General features: G+C 35.5%; 1 protein-coding gene across 1 annotated transcript; it reads left to right on the top strand.

Annotated features, from left to right (window-relative positions):
* Window positions 1-2,367: 2,367 nt before the first annotated feature.
* Window positions 2,368-15,684, top strand: CA1 (carbonic anhydrase 1). The gene is made up of 7 exons (XM_017849876.1): window positions 2,368-2,480; window positions 5,581-5,778; window positions 6,967-7,085; window positions 10,367-10,462; window positions 11,427-11,489; window positions 14,124-14,279; window positions 15,242-15,684. The coding sequence occupies exons 1-7, from the start codon at window positions 2,444-2,446 to the stop codon at window positions 15,356-15,358; spliced, it is 786 nt and encodes a 261-aa protein (XP_017705365.1). The 5' UTR covers window positions 2,368-2,443; the 3' UTR covers window positions 15,359-15,684.
* The last annotated feature ends 9,790 nt before the right edge of the window (window positions 15,685-25,474 follow it).

Raw genomic sequence — 25,474 nt, 5'->3', positions numbered from 1 at the left:
ATATATATATATTTTAGTTTAGAAAAGCAGAGGCCATGTAGATTAAATTCCTTCTTGGTAGGCAAAAGTAGCCCAAAGATCATCCTGGAAAAGTATACTGGGAGGAGACTGTTGGTGAAAGTGAAGTGAATACAAAATTAAACGTCTTGAATTTGGCATAGATTCAGCTGGGAAAAGCAAAATTTGTAAGCAGAAAAAGAGGGATAAAGGTAAATGGGAAGGGTGTTTGGACTCATAAAGCCTCGTTAAACTTTATATCCTTTCTCTATATAATTTTCTGCCTGAGGCAGTACACTAGCACACCCTGGGTACATAATAAAATAAAAGGTGATAATAGTTAGGGTCCAGTGTCATTCTGTACCTAAAACTTTAAATAAATTACCATTCCATATGGATGTTAAAGCATTCATGTAACAAATCATCACATAATCATGTAATGAAAGGGGGTTGCTGTTTTTCAAATTTGTTGATTAATAGAACAGTTCAAGCTAAAGTTACTTTTCACAAAGTATACAATATTAGGAGGCAAATTACCTGGCAAAGGGTAGTCTGCTCCTGTCACTCCATGAGCTTCCAGAGTGAAGTAAGCCCAAGGATGAAGCCTGACTCTTGGTCATCTTGAGCCAAACCAAGCTGCATCACCTAATCCAATCCTCCAGAAAATAGAATCAACTGGAGGTCAGTGGACAATTGTTGACAGTGGAAGGTTGAGAAAATGTATTAGCTTTGGAATTAGTCAGATCTAGGTTTAAACCCTAGGCTTATGGGATATAAACAGCCACTTGCAAGCTTTGTAACCCTGAGGAGGTGTCTTCACCTCTGTAAGCCTCAATTTTTTTTAATGTAAAACACAATTGTTTTTTTTCCAGAAACAACTATGTTGCCCAGACTAGTCTGGAACTTGTAGGCTCAAGAGATCTTCCCATCTCAGCCGAAAACACAGATTTTAATGCCCAATTTTGTTATAATAAGAATTAAATAAGTTGATGCACGTAAAGTTTTTAGCACAGCAATTGATCCCTATTGGGCCTTCAATAAACAGTACTTTGAAAAAAAAAATAATTCCCTTTTAAACTATATCTTCTTATGCTTACTGAAGCCATAGAATGGGAGCTTGGGTCTCTTCCCACTCTGTGGATGTTCATGACCACAGCCCACTCTGCGTATAAGACAATGCACCATCATTAACTGCAAAGGAGCAAACAACGTGTCTCCAGTCAGCCTTGGTGAAAATTGCCCCGATCCCTCTCTTCTTTCAAGGGTTGCAGCAGCTCAAACAATCCTTACAGTGTGAAAGGAGGAATGACTATCATGGCATGAAAAAAGCATCACTATGGAAGCTTATTTTTCTGGTTGTCTTTTCTTTGAGCATGTTTAGAGCTTTGAATATGTAGAACTGGTCAGAGTCTGGCACATTCTAATCAATTTTCTTTGCCTTCCTGAAAAGTCCTGTGTACCTTCTCATCATTCAATGGGCATCAGTTTTCATCTTGGTCCAGGCTTAACTTGGACTTAAGAGTATTGTGAGCATAGGAGGGGAATTAATTGTGGCATTTGGTGGAGGTAAGTGAAGAAGGCAACTGGATTAGGAGGCTGAAGTCTTGGCTTCTTGGCTTGTTGCTAGTTATGACAAAGTACTTCAACATCTCTCAATTACAAAATGCTAATTCTTACTATATAGGATTTGTATGTATGTGTGATGGTGAAATAAAATAATAAGAAAGGGGTTTATAAACTATAGAGAACTATTAAAAAAGACTTTCATTCTAGTAGATCAATTTGATGTATCAAATAAATATTGGGCCATATTTAACTTTAATATTAATAAAATCTTCTTCATTTATGAATCCCAATATTGCTCCAAAATGAACTTTATTCTTACCCTGTACATCTATAAAATGTACCATTATAAATAACATATATTACAAATGATTAGTAATTTAATTATCTGATTTTAAATTAACATTATGATACTAATTCAGATCAGCCTGTAAACACACAAATTATTCTCCTGATAAATTACTTTTGCTTGTATTGCTTAAGTAACTAACAAAGGTAGAGTTGGAAATCTTAAGTGTACAAAGTATTTTTCATTTAGAAAATCTAAAGATTTATATATGATAATATTAAGTCATATCTTCTACTAACATGAGTGAAACAGGACTTGGCTTTATAAAATCTAGGATTTGATAATTCTCTTTTACAATATAAGAAAATAAAGCAATTGAAACTAACATAGCCCTTGTAGAATTTTTTACAACACCTTTTTTAGATATGTGTACTCCCTGATAAGCAGAGATGATGAAATAATGTCCTTTTAAGGGCAAATAAGTTTCTATAAAAATGCCCAAGCAGGGATTTAAGGTGTCTCCTGCACGCACAGTTGCAGTTAGTTATTCCAGGTATTATTTTGTTTTCAGAAAAGAAAACTCAGTAGAAGATAATGGCAAGTCCAGACTGGGGATATGATGACAAAAATGGTAAGAGTTCTCCTGTTTATATAGATCAAAATGATAGCTTCTTTCCATTTCCAACAGAAGAGATATTAAGCATTTAAAATAACAGTACAGCCATAGGTTAATTGTTGAACTGCCTGCTTTAAATAATTATTCTATCTTTGTGTGTATTCTTATCATTGTCTTTTGGGGTATGACTGACTACAAAATATGTTTGATATATGTACAGGCATACCTCAGAGATACTGCAGGTTCAGGTTCAGACCCCTATCATTAAGCAAATATCACAAGAAAGCAAGTCACATAAAATTTGGAGTTTTCCAGGGCATTTAAAAGTTATGTTTACACTATGCTGTTGTCTATTGTGTGCAATAGCATTATGTCTAAAAAATATACATACCTTAATTAAAAATACTTTATTGCTAAAATATGCTGGTGATCATCTGAGCCTTCAGAAGTATTACTTTTTTTTTTTCTTTGAGTCAGAGTCTCACTCTGTCGCCCAGGCTAGAGTGCAATGGCACGATCTAGGCTTACTGCAACCTCCGCCTCGCAGGTTCAAATGATTCTCCTGCCTCAGCCTCCTGAGTAGCTGGGACTACAGGCGCCCACCACCACGCCTAGCTATTTTTTTTTGTATTTTTAGTAGAGATGGGGTTCCACCGTGTTAGCCAGGATGGTCTCTATCCCCTGACCTCATAATCCACCCTCCTTGGCCTCCCAAAGTGCTGGGATTACAGGTGTGAGCCACCACGCCTAGCCAAGTATTAATCTTTTTGATGGAGGAGGGTCTTGCCTCAATGTGGATGACTGCTGACCGATCAGGTGGTGGTTGCTGAAGGTTGGGAAGGCTCAAAGTTATCTATGACTTTGGAATCAACTTCTTCCAAACTCCTATTAATGTTGACAACTTGACCTTCTCCCATGAATTATGAATGTTCATGCAGAATGGTGAATCCTTTCTAGACAACTTCAATTTCCTTTACTCAGATCCATCATAAAAAAATTATTATCTATGGGAACTATAGCCTTACAAAATGTATTCTTAAATAAGATTTGAAAGTTGAAATTTTTCCTTGATCCATACACGGCAGAATAGATGCTGTGTTAGTAGGCATGAACATAACATCAATCTCCTTGTACATCTCCATCAGAGCTCCTGGGTGACCAGGTGCATTGTCAATGAGCAGTAATATTTTGAAAGGAATCTTCTTTTACAGAGGAGTAGAGCTCAACAGTGGGCTTCAAAATATTCAGTAAATCAGGCTGTGAACAGATGTGCTGTCCTTCAGGCTTTATTGTTCCTTTTAGAGAGCACAGGCAGAGTAGATTGAGCATAATTCTTAATGGTCCTAGGATTTTCAGAATACTAAATGAGTGTTGGCTTCAACTTAAAGTCAACAACTGCATTTGACCCTAACAAAAGAGTCAGGCTGTTTTTTAAAACTTTGAAACCATGCATTGACTTCTCCTCTCTAGCTATGAAAGACTTAGATGCTATCTTCTTCCAATAGAAGGCTGTTTTGTCTACTCTGAAAATCTGTTGTTTAGTGTAGTCACCTTCATTGGTTATCTTAGCTAGATCTTCTGCGTAACTATCTGCAGCTTCTGTATCAGCACTTGCCACTTCACCTCGCACTTTCATGTTATGGAGATGGCATCTTTCTTTATATCTCATGAACCAACCTCCACTAGCTTCTAACTTTTCTTCTGCAGCTTCTTTGCCTTTCTAAGCCTTCACAGAATTAAAGAGAGCTGTAACCTTGTCTAATTAGGATGTGACTTAAGGGAATGTGGTTGTTGGTTTGATCTTCTATCCAGACTACTCAAACTTTCTCCATATCAGCAGTAATACTTCTTTGCTTTCTTATCATTTGTGTGTGCACTGGTGTAGCACCTTTAATTTTCTCCAGGAAGTTTTCTTTTGCATTCACAACTTGGCTAACTGGCACAAAAAGTCTACTTTTTGGCCTGTCTCAACTCTTGACATGCCTTCCTCACTGGGCTTAATCATTTCTAGCTTTTGATTTAAAGTGAGAAACATGTGACTCTTCCTCTTACTGGAATACTTACAGGTCATTGTAGGGTTATTAATCAGATTAATTTCAATATTGTTGTCTCAGGAAATAGGAAGACTTATAGAGAGGGAGAGAGATGGGGAACACCCAGTCAGTAAAGTAGTGAAAACACACACAACATTTACAGGTTAAGTTCATCATCTTACTTGGACATAGTTTATGGTGCCACAACACTATTACAATAGTAACATCAAAGATCACAATGATAGATATATGAACAATTAAAAAGTTTAAAATATTGTGAGAATTACCAAAATGTGACACAGAGACGTGAAGTAAACACATGCTGTTGAAAATATGCCCCTAATAAGCTTGCTTGATGCAAGATTGCTACAAATCCTCAGTTTGTAAAAAATGCAATATCTGCAAAGCACAATAAAGTGAAATGCAATAAAATGAGGTATGCTTGTATTAGAAATCTATTGCTGATAATAAAACATGTATAGTCTAATCCTATATACTATGAGTATAGATCTATATTAGTAGTATTGACAAATACACTATTTTATAGTATAATATAGAAAAGAGACCAGGTGCAGTGGCTCATGCCTGTAATCCCAGCACTTTGGGAGACTGAGGCAGGTGGATCACTTGAGGTCAGCAGTTCAAGACCAGCCTGGACAACATGATGAAACCCTATCTCTACTAAAAATACAAAAAAAATGGCCAGGTGTGGTGGCACATGCCTGTAATCCCAGCCACTTGAGAAGCTGAGGCATGAGAATTGCTTGAGCTTGGGACACAGAGGTTGCAGTGAGCCGAGAGCACATTACTGCACTGCAGCCTGGGTGACAGAGCAAGACTCTGTCAAAAAAAAAAAAGAAAGAAAGAAAGAAAGAAAGAAAGAAAGAAAGAAAGAAAGAAAGAAAGAAAGAAAGAAAGAAAGAAAAGGGACATTTTCAAACACAGAATTTTTATTAATCTTAACAGAATATCATTTAATACACTTAAACCCTAATCTAATAAGCAAATAGGTAACTACACTCCTAAAACTTGGAATCAGGCATTTGATAAAGTATCGATTTTACTCGTGTTTGTCCTTGTAGGTCCTGAACAATGGAGCAAGCTATATCCCATTGCCAATGGAAATAACCAGTCCCCTGTTGATATTAAAACCAGTGAAACCAAACATGACACCTCTCTGAAACCTATTAGTGTCTCCTACAACCCAGCCACAGCCAAAGAAATTATCAATGTGGGACATTCCTTCCATGTAAATTTTGAGGACACCGATAACCGATCAGGTGAGCTGAAAGACCCTGCTGATATTTTTTTTCTTACAGTCTACTGGGGAAGTTTAAAAAATAGTACTCGAGAAACATGATACCCATTCTAAGTCTTTTGTGCTTGTGTGCAGCATTGCTGTAATCTAGTGAGACATCTTGGACTTCTGGAAAACGCCCAGGTGGTAAAGACAATTTTTGGAATTCCCAGCTCTGTATTTTCAGCCTTTCTTCTCAAAGTCACCATCACATCTCTTCTGGTCATTCCGGTATCTGTGTGTTCACTTCACTCTCTCTGAATAAACAGTATTTATCCAGAAAGGTCTAGTGAACCAGTCATTACAAATATAACAACTGAAAAGAAAAATATTTTCTAATTGAGATGAAGATGAACAAGCACAGTAGAAAAGAAAAACAAAGCAGTGACTGAATTATCCTTATACTCCAGAATCTGGAACAAATTTTGCTACAGAGTTAGCTTTTCATGAAGGTTTATTGACTATTTTATTAAATGACAATTCCATAAAACTGTTCTACTGATTTAAAATGCTAAACTTGTTTACAAGTTTCTGAGGCCTAAATTTTAAGTACCTTGGGGCTATGTCCATTATTAATATTAGATGAGGTCTGGTATTATGTGCATTTAACTAATATTATCATTGGATAGGCTCTCCAAACAAAGTTTTAAAAGTGCCCCACTGCCCCACTGGTACTCTCTCTTGGTCCTTGGTCAAGGATTCTCAACAAAGCTGTCAAGATACACTGTTGTGTCTTCATCAGTTGCAGAGTAGGTGATGAATGGTTCATTACTCAAAATAAACTACTAAAGATTTTTGATGCATATTATCTTTGTTGAAAGAATGAAGGAATAAACTTGCAAATAAAAGGAGATTCAAGGACAGCCCTGTAATGATATAATTCACTCACCTTGCAATATGCCTTCTAGGAGTTAGAAATAGGTAAAATTACAGCTCGTGTGCTGGGAAATGTATATAACTCATGGAATATCTCATCAGTGCCACAGTCAGGGGTGTACCATACATATGACTGTCATCCTCGTGGATGTGGGGTAAAACAAGATGAAAGTTTAGGCACTAATGTTTGTTTTCACTTCTAGTCAACACAATTTAGTGTTGGTTTATATTAAATGCAAAGATAAGCTAGAGTTTGCAGAGCATCAGACTAACAATTGGTTCCCTTTTCTTCCAGTGCTGAAAGGTGGTCCTCTCTCCGACAGCTATAGGCTCTTTCAGTTCCATTTTCACTGGGGCAGTACAAATGAGTGTGGTTCCGAACATACAGTGGATGGAGTGAAATATTCTAGCGAGGTAATGTAATTTAGTAAGTGAGAGATAATTACCCTGAGAGTACTCCCAGAAGCAGCTTCTCCCTTCTCTCCTAAAACAACATCATAACGACTCCAAAGGAATGAGTATTCCAGTAATGAACTCCCAGGTTCCATTAAAATCAAGCACAGACACATAACGTTTGGCAAGAGAGGGAAATTTTTCATGTGGAAAGAGGCAGCTAAACTCCTGAGTCCAAGATTCACCTTTCCCTGAGAATGCCTCAAAAACTGTTACCTTGATATCATAGCTAGCTTCATAGGTTAGAGCTCTCATTTAAAGCTCTAACCCCAAATGGAACACACCACCATTTCCTCATTATTTAAATGTTCAAGTTTGGACACACCAGCAGTATGGTTGTGACCAAGCTGGGACAATTCAATGAGACTCTACTAAGAGCTCGAATTCAACCATAGCAATGGTCACAGAGAACAGCATACACCCAGATGAGGGTCTGAGCTTCCCTGGCTCTTAAACTGCTCTCACATGGAATGTGTGACTTATTTCAGGACATTATTATCTGTACATCCAAAGAAAAATTGGAGACATGTACACCAAACTGTCAACAGAGGGTCTGGGAGATTAAAATGGGAGAAATTTTGCTCTTTGCTTTGGCTGTGTGAATTATAAAATACATGTGTACCCATATATGCAGGCTGACTTTTTAATTTTGCTTTCATCAAAATGAATTCTATAATATACATAATTTTGCAACCTGCTTTTTTCTATTTACCCATTTATCATGATAATTTTTTTAAAACCAGAAGACTGAATTCCACCTCACTTTTTTCCTTTCTGCATAGTATTTCATTTGGGTGAATACATCATAATTTATTTAACTACCTTCTATTGATGAACAATCACAACATACAATTTTTGTTTAATTGCTTTCTTTTCCTTTTATTAAAAAAATGCTTCAGTAAATGTATCTGTACATATATAGTGAAAGTGAAAGTAAAAGTGCTAGTGAAAGTAATTATGTAGGATAGATTTTTACAGGGCAGATTGCCAAGTTACAAAGTATATGTATCTTTTTTTCTGATAGAATATCAGCGATTGTGTACAAATAAAACTTGCTTTATCTTGTGTTGTAAAGCATGACTAACACCTTTCAATGCTGCAAGAATCTGTTCATTGGATTTTCCCCTCCATAAAATTGAAGATAGATTAAAATTAAATAGACTAACAGCCTAAATTAGCATTATCTTTTTGGAAAGACAGTTGGTAGTATCCAAGAAAACTAAATTAGTGACTCTCTCATCTAAATTGAGAAAAATCAACATAACCCATGCTAGATATGAGAGACACTTAGCCACAAAGTTTAGCATGTGATTAAATTTAATTCAATAAACCTTCTTGGGATACCTATAAGACACTAGATTTGAGAGGCAGTGCAGCCTGTTGCTTAAGAATGCAAGTACCCAGCTGACTGCCAGGGTTTGAATCAAAGCTCGACCACTTACTAGCTGTACAACTTCGAACAAATCACTCTACACTCCAATATTCCTATATAGAGAATCTAGATAATATAACATTAGTATCCATCTCAATGATTGTTAACAGCATGAAAAGAGTAAACCCATACAGAGCACACTTAGACCAGCACCTTTTATGTTGCATGTGCTGAATAATGTTACTTAACATTTCCATAGAGACACAAGCAAGCCCTTTTCAAGCAGGGAAGTGTAGGCATAAATTATTGTGATTAAATAAATACAGTAGTAAATGGCAGTATGACTATTCACAAAGAAGCACAGGAATACAGATGTAAGAATAATTGATTACAAGTAGGGACAGAATCTAGACTGGCATGGTCAGAGGAAATTGCAATAAGTGATCCCTCGTAATATACTGTCTTAATCATTCTTTTTTCATTCAACAAATATTCATTGAACACCTACAATATGCCAGATACTCTCTTTATTTATTTTTTGTTTGTATTTATTTATTTATTTTTGAGAAAGAGTCTTGCTCTCTCACCCAGGCTGGAGTCCAGAGGTGCGATCTCGGCTCACTGCAACCTCCTTCTCTCGGGTTCAAATGATTCTCCTGTCTCGGCATCCTGAGTAGCTGGGATTACAAGCATGCGCCACCACACCCGGCTAATTTTGTATTTGTAGTAGAAACGGAGTTTCACCATGTTGGTCAGGCTGATCTCGAACTCCTGACCTCGCGATCCGCCCTCCTTGGCCTCCCAAAGTGCTGAAATTACAGGCGTGAGATATTGTTTTTAAAAAGTACTTGTGATCAGAACTTGCATTTGGTAGGGAAAATAAAAATTTCAGAGGAAGGAAGGGAAGAAGGAAGGGAGGGAGGGAGGGAGGAGAATAGGAAGAAGAGAGATTAAATAAGTGATATGGATAGAATTGTTTTGATTTGTGGTGGTTACTTTATGTTGGATGATCAGAAAAGAATTATTTAAGGAGTGGCATTTGAGTTCAACCCTAACTCAAGACAAAAGTCTGCCACTTGAAGATCATGGGGAAGGAAATTCCAGAGAATATTAAAAGCTAATGCAAATACTCAAAGTTGTGATGAAGTATAATCTGTAAGATGTGAATGTTGATAGGTGGGGAAAGTAAGAAATGAATGATAATTGTTGTACTTATTGATTGAGCAATTAAAAAACCTTATCCTAAGAAGGTAAATTTAAGCAGGTTTGGCAAGAAGGAAATTTAGAGTTCTATTTTGGCCAGATTAAGTTTGAAACATCTGTTAGACATCCATGTAGAGAAATCAAGAATACATACATACATACTTGGATATATAAATCTAAAGTTTGCAGAGACATTAAACTGGAGATATTTATTTGAGAGGTGTCTGAAAAGGGCACTAATGTGCCTGAAAGAATCTGTTCTTGGCCGAGACTCCCAGATACTCCAGGAACCCTTTCTCACGAATTTACTACAAAGTACCTCATGTGATAGAAAATTACTTCAATCATTTTCCCCAAAACTAGTTAGTCATGTTTCCTGATCCTTTCATAACAAAGAGAGATATATTCAAAAGAGTAATATTAAATAACAATATTGTAGGAAAGGACATTTTGCTTACTGTTTCCAGGTTTTGCAATCTCTACTTGACGCACAGATAACCCTTCCTAAGAGTAAGAAGGTAACTCCTCTAATCCACTGGATAAAGGTTCACATAAGTTTTATGTATCTAAGCCAAGATACATCATCATATGGTAACAAGTTAACTTATAACTTACATTTGTCGTCATACTGGTATAAATAATTAATTAACCAGAGTATCATTTTTAGCTTCATGTAGTTCACTGGAATTCTGCAAAATACTCCAGCCTTGCTGAAGCTGTCTCAAAGGCTGATGGTTTGGCAGTTATTGGTGTTTTGATGAAGGTGAGTTACAGGTAGTTAAGTTACACAGCTCTGCTTCCAATTAGACCTCAAAATAGAAGGAAATAAGGCAACATATATTTTAGAATTTCTTATTTTAAAGTTCCCATTCAACCGATGACTACAGGTGAAAAAATAGTTCCCTAGTATTTTATTGCTTGGTTTTATCTCTGCTTTTGCCTCTGAGAGAAATGAGTTTCAGGTGGAGGTGACATAGAAAGGTGTTCATAGGGAAAAAGGAATTTCTATTTTCCAGCTCTTCCAAATTCCCCTTCCTCTAAACTTCTTACCTCATAGACTCTGAAATTTATTAATCTAATATCTCATCAGGAAAGAAATATTATTAAATATTAATAAGGAAACCTGAAACCATAGATTCAGAAATTTATCAATTTAAAAATCTCATTAGGAAAGAAATAAAGAGAATTTTTTCTTACAAAGAACATTCGGTTGATTTTTTTAAATGGGAGATGTTGCTCAAATACTCTATAGAAGAATCCCTGAAAAGTTCTACAAAAAAGTTATTATTAAATTGGATATGCCTGGGTAACTAAGTAACTCTTGAAATTATAGCATCTCTACCTAATCTTTACTGAGCACTTACAATATGCCAAAAACTGTAGTAATGATAACTAACATAACAGACCAAAATAAGAGATTTGTTTTCATGTCAGTTTTGATAAATTTCTAGATTTTGCCCTGTAAAACTTTGAACATATTGCCAATAATCAAGTTTAATCAAGTTTTTTGTTTGCTACTTTATCCGTAGGTACATATTATAAACAATTTATAGAGTACAAAGGCTCTCAAAGACATACAGCTTGAAAAACTTCTCCTTCTAAAGCAGAGAGAAAATACCTTACCTCTCGTCAGTTGCTAATTGAAAAAAAAAAAAATTAAAGCTTAGCTAAGCAGTGTTTGATTGACAATAATCTTTATCTCATACTTTATTTTCTTAAATCTCCAGGTTGGTGAGGCCAACCCAAAGCTACAGAAAGTACTTGATGCCCTCCATGCAATTAAAACCAAGGTAAATACACTAAATAAGTAGTTTAAATCAGAGAACAAGAATTTACAAATCTATGGAAATCATTTAATGAAGTATAAAACCGGAAGTAGGAAGGCGATAGCAAAAGCTACCAACTAAAAATCAAGGTGCTACTTCAACATTGCCTACCTCTGAGAAAGTCTCTAATGCAGGGAATTGTTTTGGTTTTTTGTTTTTCATAGTTATGGTTTATTTATTTCAGCAGAATATGGCCTGTAGAAAAGCAGATTACATAGCCATTTAAATTTGCTTGAAAACTGTATCTAACGAAATTGTGATTTTCCATTTGATAAATAAAGATATCTCTAGTTTTCAGCAGTACAAAATTCAGAAGTAAAGGGCATTCTTTTGAGATACGATTGATATGCAATCTTTGATAACCATAACTCTTATTAGTCAACTCAAAAAATGGATTTTTTGATATACACAGTTAGCTTTATTGTTTTAATGGTAAGTAGTTAAACCATAAGTCAGAGATTTGTCATTTTTTGCAGCATGGAGAACTGTCATATTTTTGTGTAAAATAAATCTGATTTATGCTGATTCTAGAAAAGATTAAACTTAAGTGAGTGTCTTATAAAGTATAAATGACAGAAGATAAAAAATAAGCCCTCAACTCAAGAGTTATCAAAAAAATATGAAAAGAAAATAGAAGGAAATAATTAGTGAAGATAAAAGCAGAAAAGAATAAAATAAGAAAGAAAAATTACGGCCGGGTGTGGTGGCTCATGCCTGCAATCCCTGCACTTTGGGAGGCCGAGGCGGGCAGATTGCCTGAGGTTTCAGGATTGAGATTGTAGGAGTTCAAGACCAGTCTGGCCAACATAGTGAAATCCCATCTATACTAAAAATACAAAAAATTAGCCAGGCATGGTGGCGCACGCATGTAGTCCTAGCTACTCAGGAGGTTGAGGTGGGAGAATCGCTTGAACCCGGGAGGTGGAGGCTGCAGTGAGCCGAGATTGTGCCACTGCACTCTAGTCTGGGTAACAGAGCAAGACTCTATCTTAAATAAATAAATTTTAAAAAGAAAAATGATGACTAAGTAAAGGATAAAATTTTATCAATAAATTGAAAAGTTGATTCTTTCAAAGAACAACAAAAAAGTCAGAATATGGGGAAGCTAGATAAAGAGAAAAAAAGCCATACATATAAAACATTATTAGAAATAAATGGGTCATGACTAAAGATATAGAAGAAACTTTTAAGAGACAAAATTTTTTATAACATTATGCCAGTAAATTTGAACATTTAGATAAAATGGATAATTTTCCAAGAAAATGTGAAGTAAGGGAATTGACTCACAAGGAGTTAGAATACCTAAATAGACTGAGAACCTAAAAGTAAATGTAAACAATAGTCAAAATGTATTAAACGAAAAGACTAGGCCCAGACCATTTCATGGAAAAGGATTACTCAACTTTTAAGAAACAATCACGCCAGTGTTAACTAAACTGCCCAGATGAAGGAACAGACAGAAAACTTCCGGTCAATTTAATGGAATCTGATACCAAAACCGGGTATCAAAACTACAAAACAGACAAAACAAAAAACACAGCATAAACTTTCTTAGGAATATAGCTAAAGGAAATCCTAAAATTGATTATAACAAATCAAATTCAACAGTGTATTAAAAGAGTAGTTTCTGAATTAGTAGAGTATATCCCAAAAATACAAGAATGACTCAATATTAGAAAATCTTAAATTAATTCAATATATTAACTAAAGATGAAGAAAACCTCATGATCCACTTGTTAAATGCTTAAAACCATTTTATAAAGGTTAATGCCCTTTCTTTAGGATGAAACAAAATGAAAGAAAACTGCCTGAAAACTTCTTGAATTTGATAAAGAATTTTACCTAGAAACTTGTATCAACATTTTACTTCATAGTGAAACACTTGAAGCATTTTCATTTGAATCAGGCACAAGACCAAGCTGCCACTGTGACCATCATAATTGAAAATTATAATAAGGGTCCTAATCAGTGCAACAAAATAATGAAAGAGTACATATTATGACAGATACTGAAACAGCAAAAGCAAAACTATCATTATGTGCAGTTGATATCGTCATTAGCATCCACCTGAACACTCCAGAAGAATCATCTAAAATACAGAAAGCATAAAAGATTAGCATACAAACATCAGTACATTTCCTATACACCAGTAATAATCAGAAAAGATGATAAGAATAAATAGAATAAAACTAAAACAACCAATATGCATGTCAATAAAGATCTTTGCCATTGACATAGAATCTGCCATCATTCCTAGAGAAAAAATAAAAGCATTATACTAGAAGTTAAATATCTTTTAAAGATACAGATTGTAAAAACGTTTTTTGCATCTTTGCTTATCTGCAACCAAATGAAGAAGGAAGAAGATGTCTTGGTCAAAACTTACATGTAACACATTTTCATCTTTTTTCTTCTTTTGATATTACTGTTTATACCCACAAACACACCAGTCAAGAAATACTAAATAGAAAAATCAATGACTCTTAGCTAAAATGTCTACATAATGTATAACAAGATAATATAGCATATATATATATGTCACATATATTCATATAAGTATTTTATATCATGCTGTAATGATGTATTATTTTCTTCCAGGGCAAACGAGCCCCGTTCACAGATTTTGACCCCTCTACTCTCTTTCCTTCATCCCTGGATTTCTGGACCTACTCTGGCTCTCTGACTCATCCTCCTCTTTATGAGAGTGTAACCTGGATCGTCTGTAAGGAGAGCATCAGTGTCAGCTCAGAGCAGGTAGAGTTGTGAATGAATGGGAACTGGGAATATGTAGCAGGAATATTACTTTAATTGGTAGTATCAGTGAGAGAGATTATTATTTCAATCAGCTTTGTGAGAAGTTCATTTTTCCTCCCAACTTAAAAATAATAATTTGGGGACATCGGTTTATTAAACTATCCAAAACTGCATTATAATACAATTTTTTGACCTTTATGCAGAAAAAAAAAATTGACTCCCACTACTCTTTCCTCCTTAATAAGGAAATATCCGACCTGTTAAATATCTTCTTAAGCATTTCAGAAATAAAAGAAAAACTGTGTGGACATTTCAATAAGATTTTGGGGAACTGTGGCTCTCAGCTGGCATACCTTGATAGTTGGCAAAATATTTTTGTTCCTTTTGTGGAGCTTAAACTTTTAAATATTCAGCAAAATATCTCATTAACTGTTATGTATAATTGTGATTATAGTAAGTATCATTGGTTGCTCAACCACTTTTATTATGTGCCTTACATATGTTTTGTTAGCCAATTCTCATAACAAACCCACAGGACAAGCATTCTACCCTGTTGCTAACTGACATTTATTGAGCACATGCTGTATGTCAAGCATCATTCTAAGAGCTTTGCATGTATTAACCCATTTAATCTTCACAACAACACAGTGAAGTAAGTACTATATGGAAACTAAGGTGCCAAGCTAATACATCACTCGCCCAACATACCCCAGCTGAAATTAAAAAGTTGATACTTTAACCCAGTCATCAATAATTAAAGCAAAATGCCTGGTTCAAAGGAATGAATGTAAAGGATCTGGGGCTTCTCTCTTCCTGTTAGTGATATCACTGCAATTTCGAACTCAGTTTTCTAAATATTAGTGCATTAGTAATATTGACCTTTTTTTTACAGTAATACTGTAAATAAAACGCTTTATGTAACTTTAAAAACTTTCTATGTTTAAAATATTTTATCCTTCCAGCTGGCACAATTCCGCAGTCTTCTGTCAAATGTTGAAGGTGATAACCCTGTCCCCATTCAGCACAACAACCGCCCAACCCAACCTCTGAAGGGCAGAACAGTGAGAGCTTCATTTTGATGAGTTGGAGAAGAAACTTGTCCTTCCTCAAGAACACAGTCCTGCTTCTGACATAATCCAGTAAAATAGTAATTTTTAAGAAATAAATGTATTTCAGTACTAGCAAGATAGCATGCCTTCAAATCAACCTGTAAAACTAAGAAACTTAAATTTTAGTTCTTACTGCCTAATTCAAGTAATAATTAGTAAGCTAGCAAATAGTAATCTGTAAGCATAAGCTTATGCTTAAATTCAAGTTTAGTTTGAGGAATTCTTTAAAATTACAACTGAGTGATTTTTATGTCTATTTTTTTCAGTTTATTTGAACTAATAATTTTATCTCTTTCTTTCTATTATGCATTCAGTTTCTAAAACCATTAAGTTTCTACTCTATTTACATTCAAAAATCTTACTTTACTTGCAAGAGTATTTTGCCTCAAATGTAACAACCTAAAAGCAGCTGAAGATAAAATATTGAGAAATTCATTTGCTTACTCCTGAAGACAAAAATACAACTGAGATGACAACTGGATTTAATATCGTTATGCTGGCCCAACATTGCTACCATTTGTGTTGTCTGTGATCAAAAAGATTATCTTTTATATAGGAGGATGATGCTTCTGGATATTGCTTTCACTTCTTCTCCCCACGTTAGCAAGGACAATGCTGCTCTGCCATTATTACAACTAGTTAGTTTGCATGGCGAATCTTTACTTTAGAATTGGAAGAAAAGTCACAAGTGAGTGGTTTATAAAAATGCTAAAGAAGTCGGCCGGGCACGGTAGCTCACGCCTATAATCCCAGTACTTTGGGAGGCCGAGGCGGGCAGATCACAAGGTCAGGAGATTGAGACCATCCTGGCTAACACGGTGAAAACCTGTCTCTACTAAACAAAATACAAAAAAATTAGCCGGGCGTGTTGGCGGGCACCCGTAGTCCCAGCTACTCGGGAGGCTGAGGCAGGAGAATGGCCTGAACTCGGGAGGCGGAGCTTGCAGTGAGCCGAGATCGCGCCACTGTACTCCAGCCTGGGCAACAGAGCGAGACTCTGCCTCCAAAAAAAAAAAAAAGCTAAAGAAGTCATTTGTGCTTAGAATCATATAGAAACATCATGCAATCTTTTAATCAGATGTGCACTTCACCTTATGCTGTTTTTATCTTTAATTGACACACAATAATTGTACATATTTATGGAGTACAATGTGGTGTTTTTTGTTTGTTTTTTGAGACAAGGTCTCACTCTGCCAGCCAGGGTGGAGTGTGATGGTGTGATAATAGCTCACTGCAGCCTCAAATCCCTGGGCTCAAGAATCCACCCACCTCAGCCTCTTGAGTAGCTGGGACTACAGATGCATGTCACCATGCCAGCTTAATTTTTAAATTTTTTTTTTGTAGAGACATGGTGTCTCTATGTTGCCCAGGCAAGCAGTGTGATATTTTGATTCATGTATACAATGTGTAATTATCAAATCAGGGTAATTAGCATATCCATTACCTTAAACATTTATAATTTCTTTGTGTTGAGAATATTCAAAATCCTTTCCTCTACCTATTTTAAAATATACAATAAATTATTGTTCATCATAGTCATCCTATTATGCTGTAAAACACGAGAACTTATTCCTCCTATATTGCTGAAGCCATATCTACATCCAGAATTCTACAAATCCTGTGTCCAGTGTTTAATCTTGTTATTTACTTTAGTTATCTCATTTGAAGTAGTAGAGACCAAGCCCCATTGTTCATTTCTGTAAGCTTTAGTAAAATTGCTTTAAAAACCGTAAGCAGATTCTTCATTGCTCTAAGTAAGCCTTTCTGCAAAGGCTGTGTTTGTTTTACAACTAAAAACCATACTAAGTGACTTCTTTTGAAATATTTGACTTGGGGCCTAGAATTTAGGTGAATCCTGTTTATTAAAATGTAATTTGTTTTATTTTATTTTAATCAAAATTGATTTGTTTTCTACACAAAGTTGGGAAATTTAGAATTTATTAATTGAAAAAAAATACAAATATAACGGACTCAAATAACACATTAGCTCTGCCCCCGTATGCAATCTCTAAATATAAAATACTTTCTTTGCAAAGGAATCCAACTGTGTATGATACTCTATATATGCCAAATGTTGAGAAAGCCTACAGCACTTACAGCTGGCCTAGGATGTTATTACTTCACATGAGTTGTATTGATAGGATTTTAATTATAAAGTTATGAAAGGCTCTCAAAAGGTGAGGGATATGAGCTTAAGTTGAGAAACACATTTGCAAAAGATGTTCGTTTGAAAACATTTTCTGGAAAGAAATTAAACAATTTAGAAATAAGTTTCATAGGAAGGATCTGAAAAACACTTGACTTGATGGTCCAAATATTTTTTAAGAAGGTTAAAATGGATTCCAGCATTTAGATATAAGTCTGTAAGTCTTATCATGGAAAGGGCAAAAATGTGACACAAAATACATTATGACCATCAAACATTATCCCTAAGGCAAATGCCAACTGGGAAGCATGTTTCCCCTTACTGCCTCTGCCAGAATTTCATATACTTGGCAGAACTCATGAGATGCATTATGAATTTCTCTGAAGTAGCCGATAAAAACAGCTGTTGAGAGAAGGTATGTGGACTAGGCATTGGATCATCTGAGAGTGTAACTCATATGTGTCACTGACTCACCCTCCTCTTGTACGTCCTCATCCTTTGTCAACTTACGTAAAGAATTTAAACATCCTGCAAGGATTCTCTGGTTTTTCCATGATGTTTGGCAGCTGACCTTCTTTATGCCGCATCTATTGGCATCTAGAATGATAAGCCAGCTGGTGAGGCCCAGCGTGGGCTCAAGGATAAAGAGTGCTTCTACTCCATTCTGTTTTCTGTCTTTTCACTTGCCCTTCAGAAATACCCTGCTGTACACTTATCACTATGGTACCCTTCTGTTAAATTGTGAGTCCAAAATATTTTCTACACTGTTCATATTTTCTACATTGTTCATTTATGTAAGGTTTAGCAAATGACTCAAAATACATTAAATTCATCGTAATAGGAATTAGAGCAAAGGAAATAAAGAAAAAGAAATATTTTCATTAAATTTAATTTCCTTACATGACTCAGAAGAGCGGATATCTATTTATTATAACTCTAGGAACTCCCTATCCGTGGTCCTTCTCTGTTTTGTGGTGGCAGATTCCTACCAATATGTGATTAAAGCTATGAAACTTCTCTTCCTTACCAAAAAAAAGTCAAATAATCAAATATAGCCAAAATTCTGCAATGAGTCTTAGAATGTTTAGAAACTCAGTCTTTTGCTTCCTTTCCCATCACAAATTCATTCCTGAACCTCAGGAAAAGATCCCTGCTCTAAACTATTTAAAACTTAAAATGGACTCCACATCTCTCTTGATCTTGCATCCTAGTATAATATTTATTTTGCTTTTCTACCTCATTCTTTATAACACGTACCTACAAATGGAATGACAGTATATTTCTGGTATCATTCATGAATTATCTTTTATTTCTTTCTCCTCTAAAAGTATTACTTTGGGTTGATATAAGGTTTCATTGCAGAAGAGATATAAAAGATTTTTTTAAAAAAGAGAACCCAAACCTTAGTGAATTGTTTATTACTGGTAATAAAAGATTATAAATGAGAATAAAAGGGCATAGAAGAGAAAGTTTGATTGAGGAAGACATCATCGGATAAATAAAGGGCCAAAATCATTTTAAAAGCCATCAATATTCTCTGCATCCAAGACCATGAAAGCATAAGGAAATACTTATTTTATAAGCATTATCTTCTTGATTATCTATAAACCCCAAATGTTTATTTATCAACTGATCTCCATGAGACACTGCATGGATTTTCTTATTACTCTTAATATAGTTACCAATTTTAATCTCAGTAGATACACAAAGAGATAGGCAGACAGACAGACATAGCTACTGTACAAATGAGTATACCTACTTTGGCAAAATGGAGCTATAGATGGAGGTATTTAACCAATTAACAAAAGGTAGCTGATTTTGTGTTCCTAGACTTAAAGCTAAGGGAAAAAATAAAAGAGTAAAAAATATTTTAATAGAAATATAACATGTTTGAAAGAAATGTGGAGAAGTAGCCATAGGATTCTTGTATAAAATCTTGCTTTCAATAAAGAAGTAAGTCATAAGGAGTAACTTGGAGTCTCAAAATATGTGCACACTCTCACCATGTACCAAAACAGTGAACTGGTGAACAAAGGGCATGTGTTTGAAGACTTTAGAATGCTCAGATCACAAGTGCACTTACTAGATGTTGCAGGAAGTCAGGAACCCGGAATGGAGGGACCAGCTGGAGCTGGAGCAGAGGAACATAAATTGTGAAGATTTCATTTTAATATGGACATTTATCAGTTCCCAAATAATACTTGTATAATTTCTTATGCCTGTCTTATATTAATCTCTTAATCCTGCTATCTTCATAAGCTGAGGATGTACATCACCTCAGGGCCACTGTGATAATTGTGTTAACTATACAAATTGATTGCAAAACATGTGTGTTTGAACAATATGAAATCAGTGCACCTTGAAAAGAACAGAATAACACTGATTTTAGGGAACAAGGGAAGACAACCATAAGGTCTGACTGCCTGTGGAGTTGGGCAAAAGAGCCATATTTTCTTCTTGCAGACAGCCTATAAATGGATGTGCAAGTAGGGAAGACATCACTAAATTATTTTCCTAGCAAGGAATATTAATATTAATACCCTGGAAAGGAATGCATTCGTCGGGGAGGTCTATAAATGGCTGCTCTGGGAATGTCTGTCTTGTGCAGTTGAGATAAGGACTGAGATACACCCTGGTCTCCCGCAAAACACTCAGGCTTACTAGGGTGGGGAAAACTCTGCCCTGGTAAATTTGTGGTCAGACCGGTTCTCTGCTCTTGAACCTTATTTTCTGTTGTTTAAAATGTTTATCANCTTCTCTGTTTTGTGGTGGCAGATTCCTACCAATATGTGATTAAAGCTATGAAACTTCTCTTCCTTACCAAAAAAAAGTCAAATAATCAAATATAGCCAAAATTCTGCAATGAGTCTTAGAATGTTTAGAAACTCAGTCTTTTGCTTCCTTTCCCATCACAAATTCATTCCTGAACCTCAGGAAAAGATCCCTGCTCTAAACTATTTAAAAACTTAAAAATGGACTCCACATCTCTCTTGATCTTGCATCCTAGTATAATATTTATTTTTGCTTTTCTACCTCATTCTTTATAACACGTACCTACAAATGGAATGACAGTATATTTCTGGTATCATTCATGAATTATCTTTTATTTCTTTCTCCTCTAAAAGTATTACTTTGGGTTGATATAAGGTTTCATTGCAGAAGAGATATAAAAAGATTTTTTTAAAAAAGAGAACCCAAACCTTAGTGAATTGTTTATTACTGGTAATAAAAGATTATAAATGAGAATAAAAGGGCATAGAAGAGAAAGTTTGATTGAGGAAGACATCATCGGATAAATAAAGGGCCAAAATCATTTTAAAAGCCATCAATATTCTCTGCATCCAAGACCATGAAAGCATAAGGAAATACTTATTTTATAAGCATTATCTTCTTGATTATCTATAAACCCCAAATGTTTATTTATCAACTGATCTCCATGAGACACTGCATGGATTTTCTTATTACTCTTAATATAGTTACCAATTTTTAATCTCAGTAGATACACAAAGAGATAGGCAGACAGACAGACATAGCTACTGTACAAATGAGTATACCTACTTTGGCAAAATGGAGCTATAGATGGAGGTATTTAACCAATTAACAAAAGGTAGCTGATTTTGTGTTCCTAGACTTAAAGCTAAGGGAAAAAATAAAAAGAGTAAAAAATATTTTAATAGAAATATAACATGTTTGAAAGAAATGTGGAGAAGTAGCCATAGGATTCTTGTATAAAATCTTGCTTTCAATAAAGAAGTAAGTCATAAGGAGTAACTTGGAGTCTCAAAAATATGTGCACACTCTCACCATGTACCAAAACAGTGAACTGGTGAACAAAGGGCATGTGTTTGAAGACTTTAGAATGCTCAGATCACAAGTGCACTTACTAGATGTTGCAGGAAGTCAGGAACCCGGAATGGAGGGACCAGCTGGAGCTGGAGCAGAGGAACATAAATTGTGAAGATTTCATTTTAATATGGACATTTATCAGTTCCCAAATAATACTTGTATAATTTCTTATGCCTGTCTTATATTAATCTCTTAATCCTGCTATCTTCATAAGCTGAGGATGTACATCACCTCAGGGCCACTGTGATAATTGTGTTAACTATACAAATTGATTGCAAAACATGTGTGTTTGAACAATATGAAATCAGTGCACCTTGAAAAAGAACAGAATAACAGTGATTTTTAGGGAACAAGGGAAGACAACCATAAGGTCTGACTGCCTGTGGAGTTGGGCAAAAAGAGCCATATTTTTCTTCTTGCAGACAGCCTATAAATGGATGTGCAAGTAGGGAAGACATCACTAAATTATTTTCCTAGCAAGGAATATTAATATTAATACCCTGGAAAGGAATGCATTCGTCGGGGAGGTCTATAAATGGCTGCTCTGGGAATGTCTGTCTTGTGCAGTTGAGATAAGGACTGAGATACACCCTGGTCTCCCGCAAAACACTCAGGCTTACTAGGGTGGGGAAAACTCTGCCCTGGTAAATTTGTGGTCAGACCGGTTCTCTGCTCTTGAACCTTATTTTCTGTTGTTTAAAATGTTTATCAAGACAATATGTGCACCACTGAACATAGACCCTTATCAGTAGTTCTGCTTTTGCGCTTTGCCTTGTGATCTTTGTTGGACCCTTATCAGTAGTTCTGCTTTTGCCCTTTGTCTTGTTCCCTCAGAAGCATGTGATCTTTGTTAGACCCTTATTGGTAGTTCTGCTTTTTGCCCTTTGAAGCATGTGTACCTACTGCCTGTTCTTATATCCCCTCCCCTTTTGAAACCCTTAAAAAAACTTGCTGGTTTGAGGCTCAGGTGGGCATCATGGTCCTACTAACATGTGATGTCACCCCCAGCAGCCCAGCTGTAAAATTCCTCTCTTTATACTGTCTCTCTTTATTTCTTAGCCAGCTGACACTTATGGAAAATAGAAAGAACCTACGTTGAAATATTGGGTGTAGGTTCCCCCAATAACTAGAGTTTTCTCACAATGGCATCTTGGATGCTAATCCCCTAACTATGAGAAGATAGATATAGCAGTTATGTTAGAGAGGAACAAACTTTAAATGGCTTTATTTTTTCTCTCAAAAACTAGAGTATATCTTTCCCAAGTCATTAATAAATATTTTAATACCCCTTACAGGTAGAAGCATGTTATGCTATTTAAGTATGTTACCTTCTATTACGTTATTAGATGACCTAAATTGCCAGCAGAAGCAAACATGCATAACAGAATCATACAGTGCTAGAATAACATTTAGCTACTTAAAAAAAATAGTTAGAACCTGATCTCACTCATATATTAAAATATATCCAAGATGGGTTAAATTTTTCAATGAAATCATCAATATGCTAGAAAATGCATAAATATTTAAATAATATTTGGTAGGAGAATTTTATTCAAAAACACCAAAGGCAAAACCCAGGAAATGGCAGAATAATTGATTGAACTGTGAAAAATTAAATATGTTGGTAAAAGCAGCAACAATAAAAAAATTTAATGAAAAGGAAAATGACAACTGGGAATAATGTTTCAATATAACTGGCATCCACAGGAACAATGTCCTTGCTTTGTAAAAAGCTTTCACAACTTTTAACATAAAAATTGAATTTCCAAGAGAAAATGTCAAGAAGACATAAAGAGGCAATTTAGTAAAGAAGAAATACAAATAATAAATAAATACATTTTTAAATGACCCAACTTAATAATCAAAGAATTACAGATTAAAATAATGTTCTATCATTCTTTACATTCTTTAAATTAGTAAAGATTTTAAAACAATACACAGTGCTGTCAATGATGCAAAGAAATAAGAACTGTCATATGTTGCTGAGAAGAGCATAAATTGGTACCGTCTGTTCACTATTAATACAAAGGGTGTGTTCCAGAAGAAGTCTTATTTAAAAAATCATGTAGGCCGGGCACGGTGGCTCAAGCCTGTAATCCCAGCACTTTGGGAGGCTGAGACAGGCAGATCACGAGGTCAGGAGATTGAGACCATCCTGGCTAACATGGTGAAACCCCGTCTCTACTAAAAAAATACAAAAAAATTCATCCGGCGAGGTGGCGAATGCCTGTAGTTCCAGTTACTTGGGAGGCTGAGGCAGGAGAATGGTGTAAAACCCAGGAGGCAGAGCTTGCAGTGAGCTGAGATCTGGCCANCCCCTGCCCCCCAGCCTGGGCGGCAGAGCGAGACTCCGTCTCAAAAAAAAAAAAAAAAAAGAAAAAGAAAAAAAATCATGTAACAAAAAACCATAGGTTCAATATAAGAAAAAAGAGTTAAATGGCAAAATTTTAAACTTGCTATAATAAGGTTCACTTATCCATAACTTTGGCTTCAAAGGCTATGTAAACCTTTATTAGGTTTATGATCTTAAATTTACATTTTTATCCAAGACTGTTTCAAATGCCCACGTCCAATGCTTATTTGATATCTCCATTTAGATGTCACAAGAACATCTCAAACTACTCAAAACACGGTTCATGATGGCCTCTCAAAGCTGGTTCCCACCAGCCCCACTGTGCACAGAGATGATGAGGCAGGAGGAGCTTCCTGTACCTCAGGGGCTGCTTGGCAAGGTGGAAATCCCTAAAACATGGCTCTAATCAATGTCACCACTGAGCTTGATGTGATCCCTTCTAATTTTTCAAACATAATATTTCTCTTATCATTATCCTCCTCTTTTTTTCTGTTATCAAGAGCAGTGTTCTTGGACTAAACTTCCTATGTCACAAGCTATCTCCTACATTTTTTCTTTTACAGGAACAATGATACCTACCACATGAAGAAACAGATGTATTTCTAGTTCCAGTTCCATATTCCCAGGAAAAGCACCCCAGCTGGCTTGGATAGGACCCAGCTATGGTCCTATCAACTGTGGTTGGACATGGGGTGGAGATCCCATTGAATTCACTGACATTTAGGAAGATAGGCTATAGGCTGCAGGAGCAGATGCAGTTTAGGGGCCATTGTGAACCAAATGGAAACTTTAAAAAGGGTTACCACTTCTTTGAAGATGAGAGAGGAAAAAGATTGGGCTAGGAGTAAAGTTAGGTGAATCTAGGTAAAGTTTAGAACTGGGCTCATTTGAGAAAGACACTCCCAATTCTGAAATCTGAATTTTCCCTGAAATTTTTAATGGTAGAATCCTAGCATGTCAACTGAATATCAAAAACAGCCATTTCCTTCCACTCACCATATGAACTGAATAGCAGGTCAGGAAGTTATTTTTATTTTGTAAATACTAGAGCTAATCATTAAGCCATTTCCAGGAAAATAAATCCCTATACAAATCAGAAAATTAACTGAGTTAATCAGAAAATCACCTCAAAAAGAAATCTAAGCTTTCAGGTAGAACACAGATTAAACAGCAGCATTTGTTACTTCCACAGAAATGAAAAGTCTCAGAAAGCTCTGCAGCTTAAATAACATGTAAAAGAAAATAAATGGAAGTTCTTGGAAACATTTATTGCTTCCTTAGATAGCTAAGATTCAATGATAGATAAAGAGAGAAGTTATACCTAGAGAAATAGTTTAGAGCCGAGAGATCTCTCAGGCATTTATTTTCTTTCTAAAATTGAGAAAAGAGGGATATTTTTGGATTTTTGTAGATTGGCAGTGTTCAAGAAGGGTATATAAACTTTCAATTCCTTATTTCAGCAGAAATACAGTTTTCTGTTGCACCGAAGAAGTTAACAAAGACTCAATTCCAGAGACCACAGCCCAAGCCAAGCATTAAGTGTTTGGGAAATGGCACCAATTTTATTAAAAACTTGGGAAATCCATAGTTCTGCCAAAATGATAGCTCAAGTTTTGCTTTATTTTCTGATGATTTTCTTGACATATTTTCCCCTTGATTTTATTGGACCAAGCAAACAGAAACAGAAGCTCATCCATCTCCCCCTTCACTCTTGTCCCTGTTTCAAGTCATTATTTCACTC

The sequence above is a fragment of the Rhinopithecus bieti genome, unplaced genomic scaffold, assembly GCF_001698545.2.
Source record: "Rhinopithecus bieti isolate Rb0 unplaced genomic scaffold, ASM169854v2 scaffold_32835, whole genome shotgun sequence".
In the NCBI taxonomy this organism is placed as follows: domain Eukaryota; kingdom Metazoa; phylum Chordata; class Mammalia; order Primates; family Cercopithecidae; genus Rhinopithecus; species Rhinopithecus bieti.
Note: the sequence above shows the minus strand (reverse complement) of the source record. Positions and strands in the feature narration are given on the sequence as shown.

Coding starts and splice junctions, on each gene's coding strand:
- CA1 (XM_017849876.1), top strand. CDS start 2,444: ATGGCAAGTCCAGACTGGGGATATGATGACAAAAATG. Junction 2,481..5,580: donor GGGATATGATGACAAAAATG/GTAAGAGTTCTC, acceptor TTGTCCTTGTAG/GTCCTGAACAATGGAGCAAG. Junction 14,280..15,241: donor TCAGTGTCAGCTCAGAGCAG/GTAGAGTTGTGA, acceptor TTATCCTTCCAG/CTGGCACAATTCCGCAGTCT.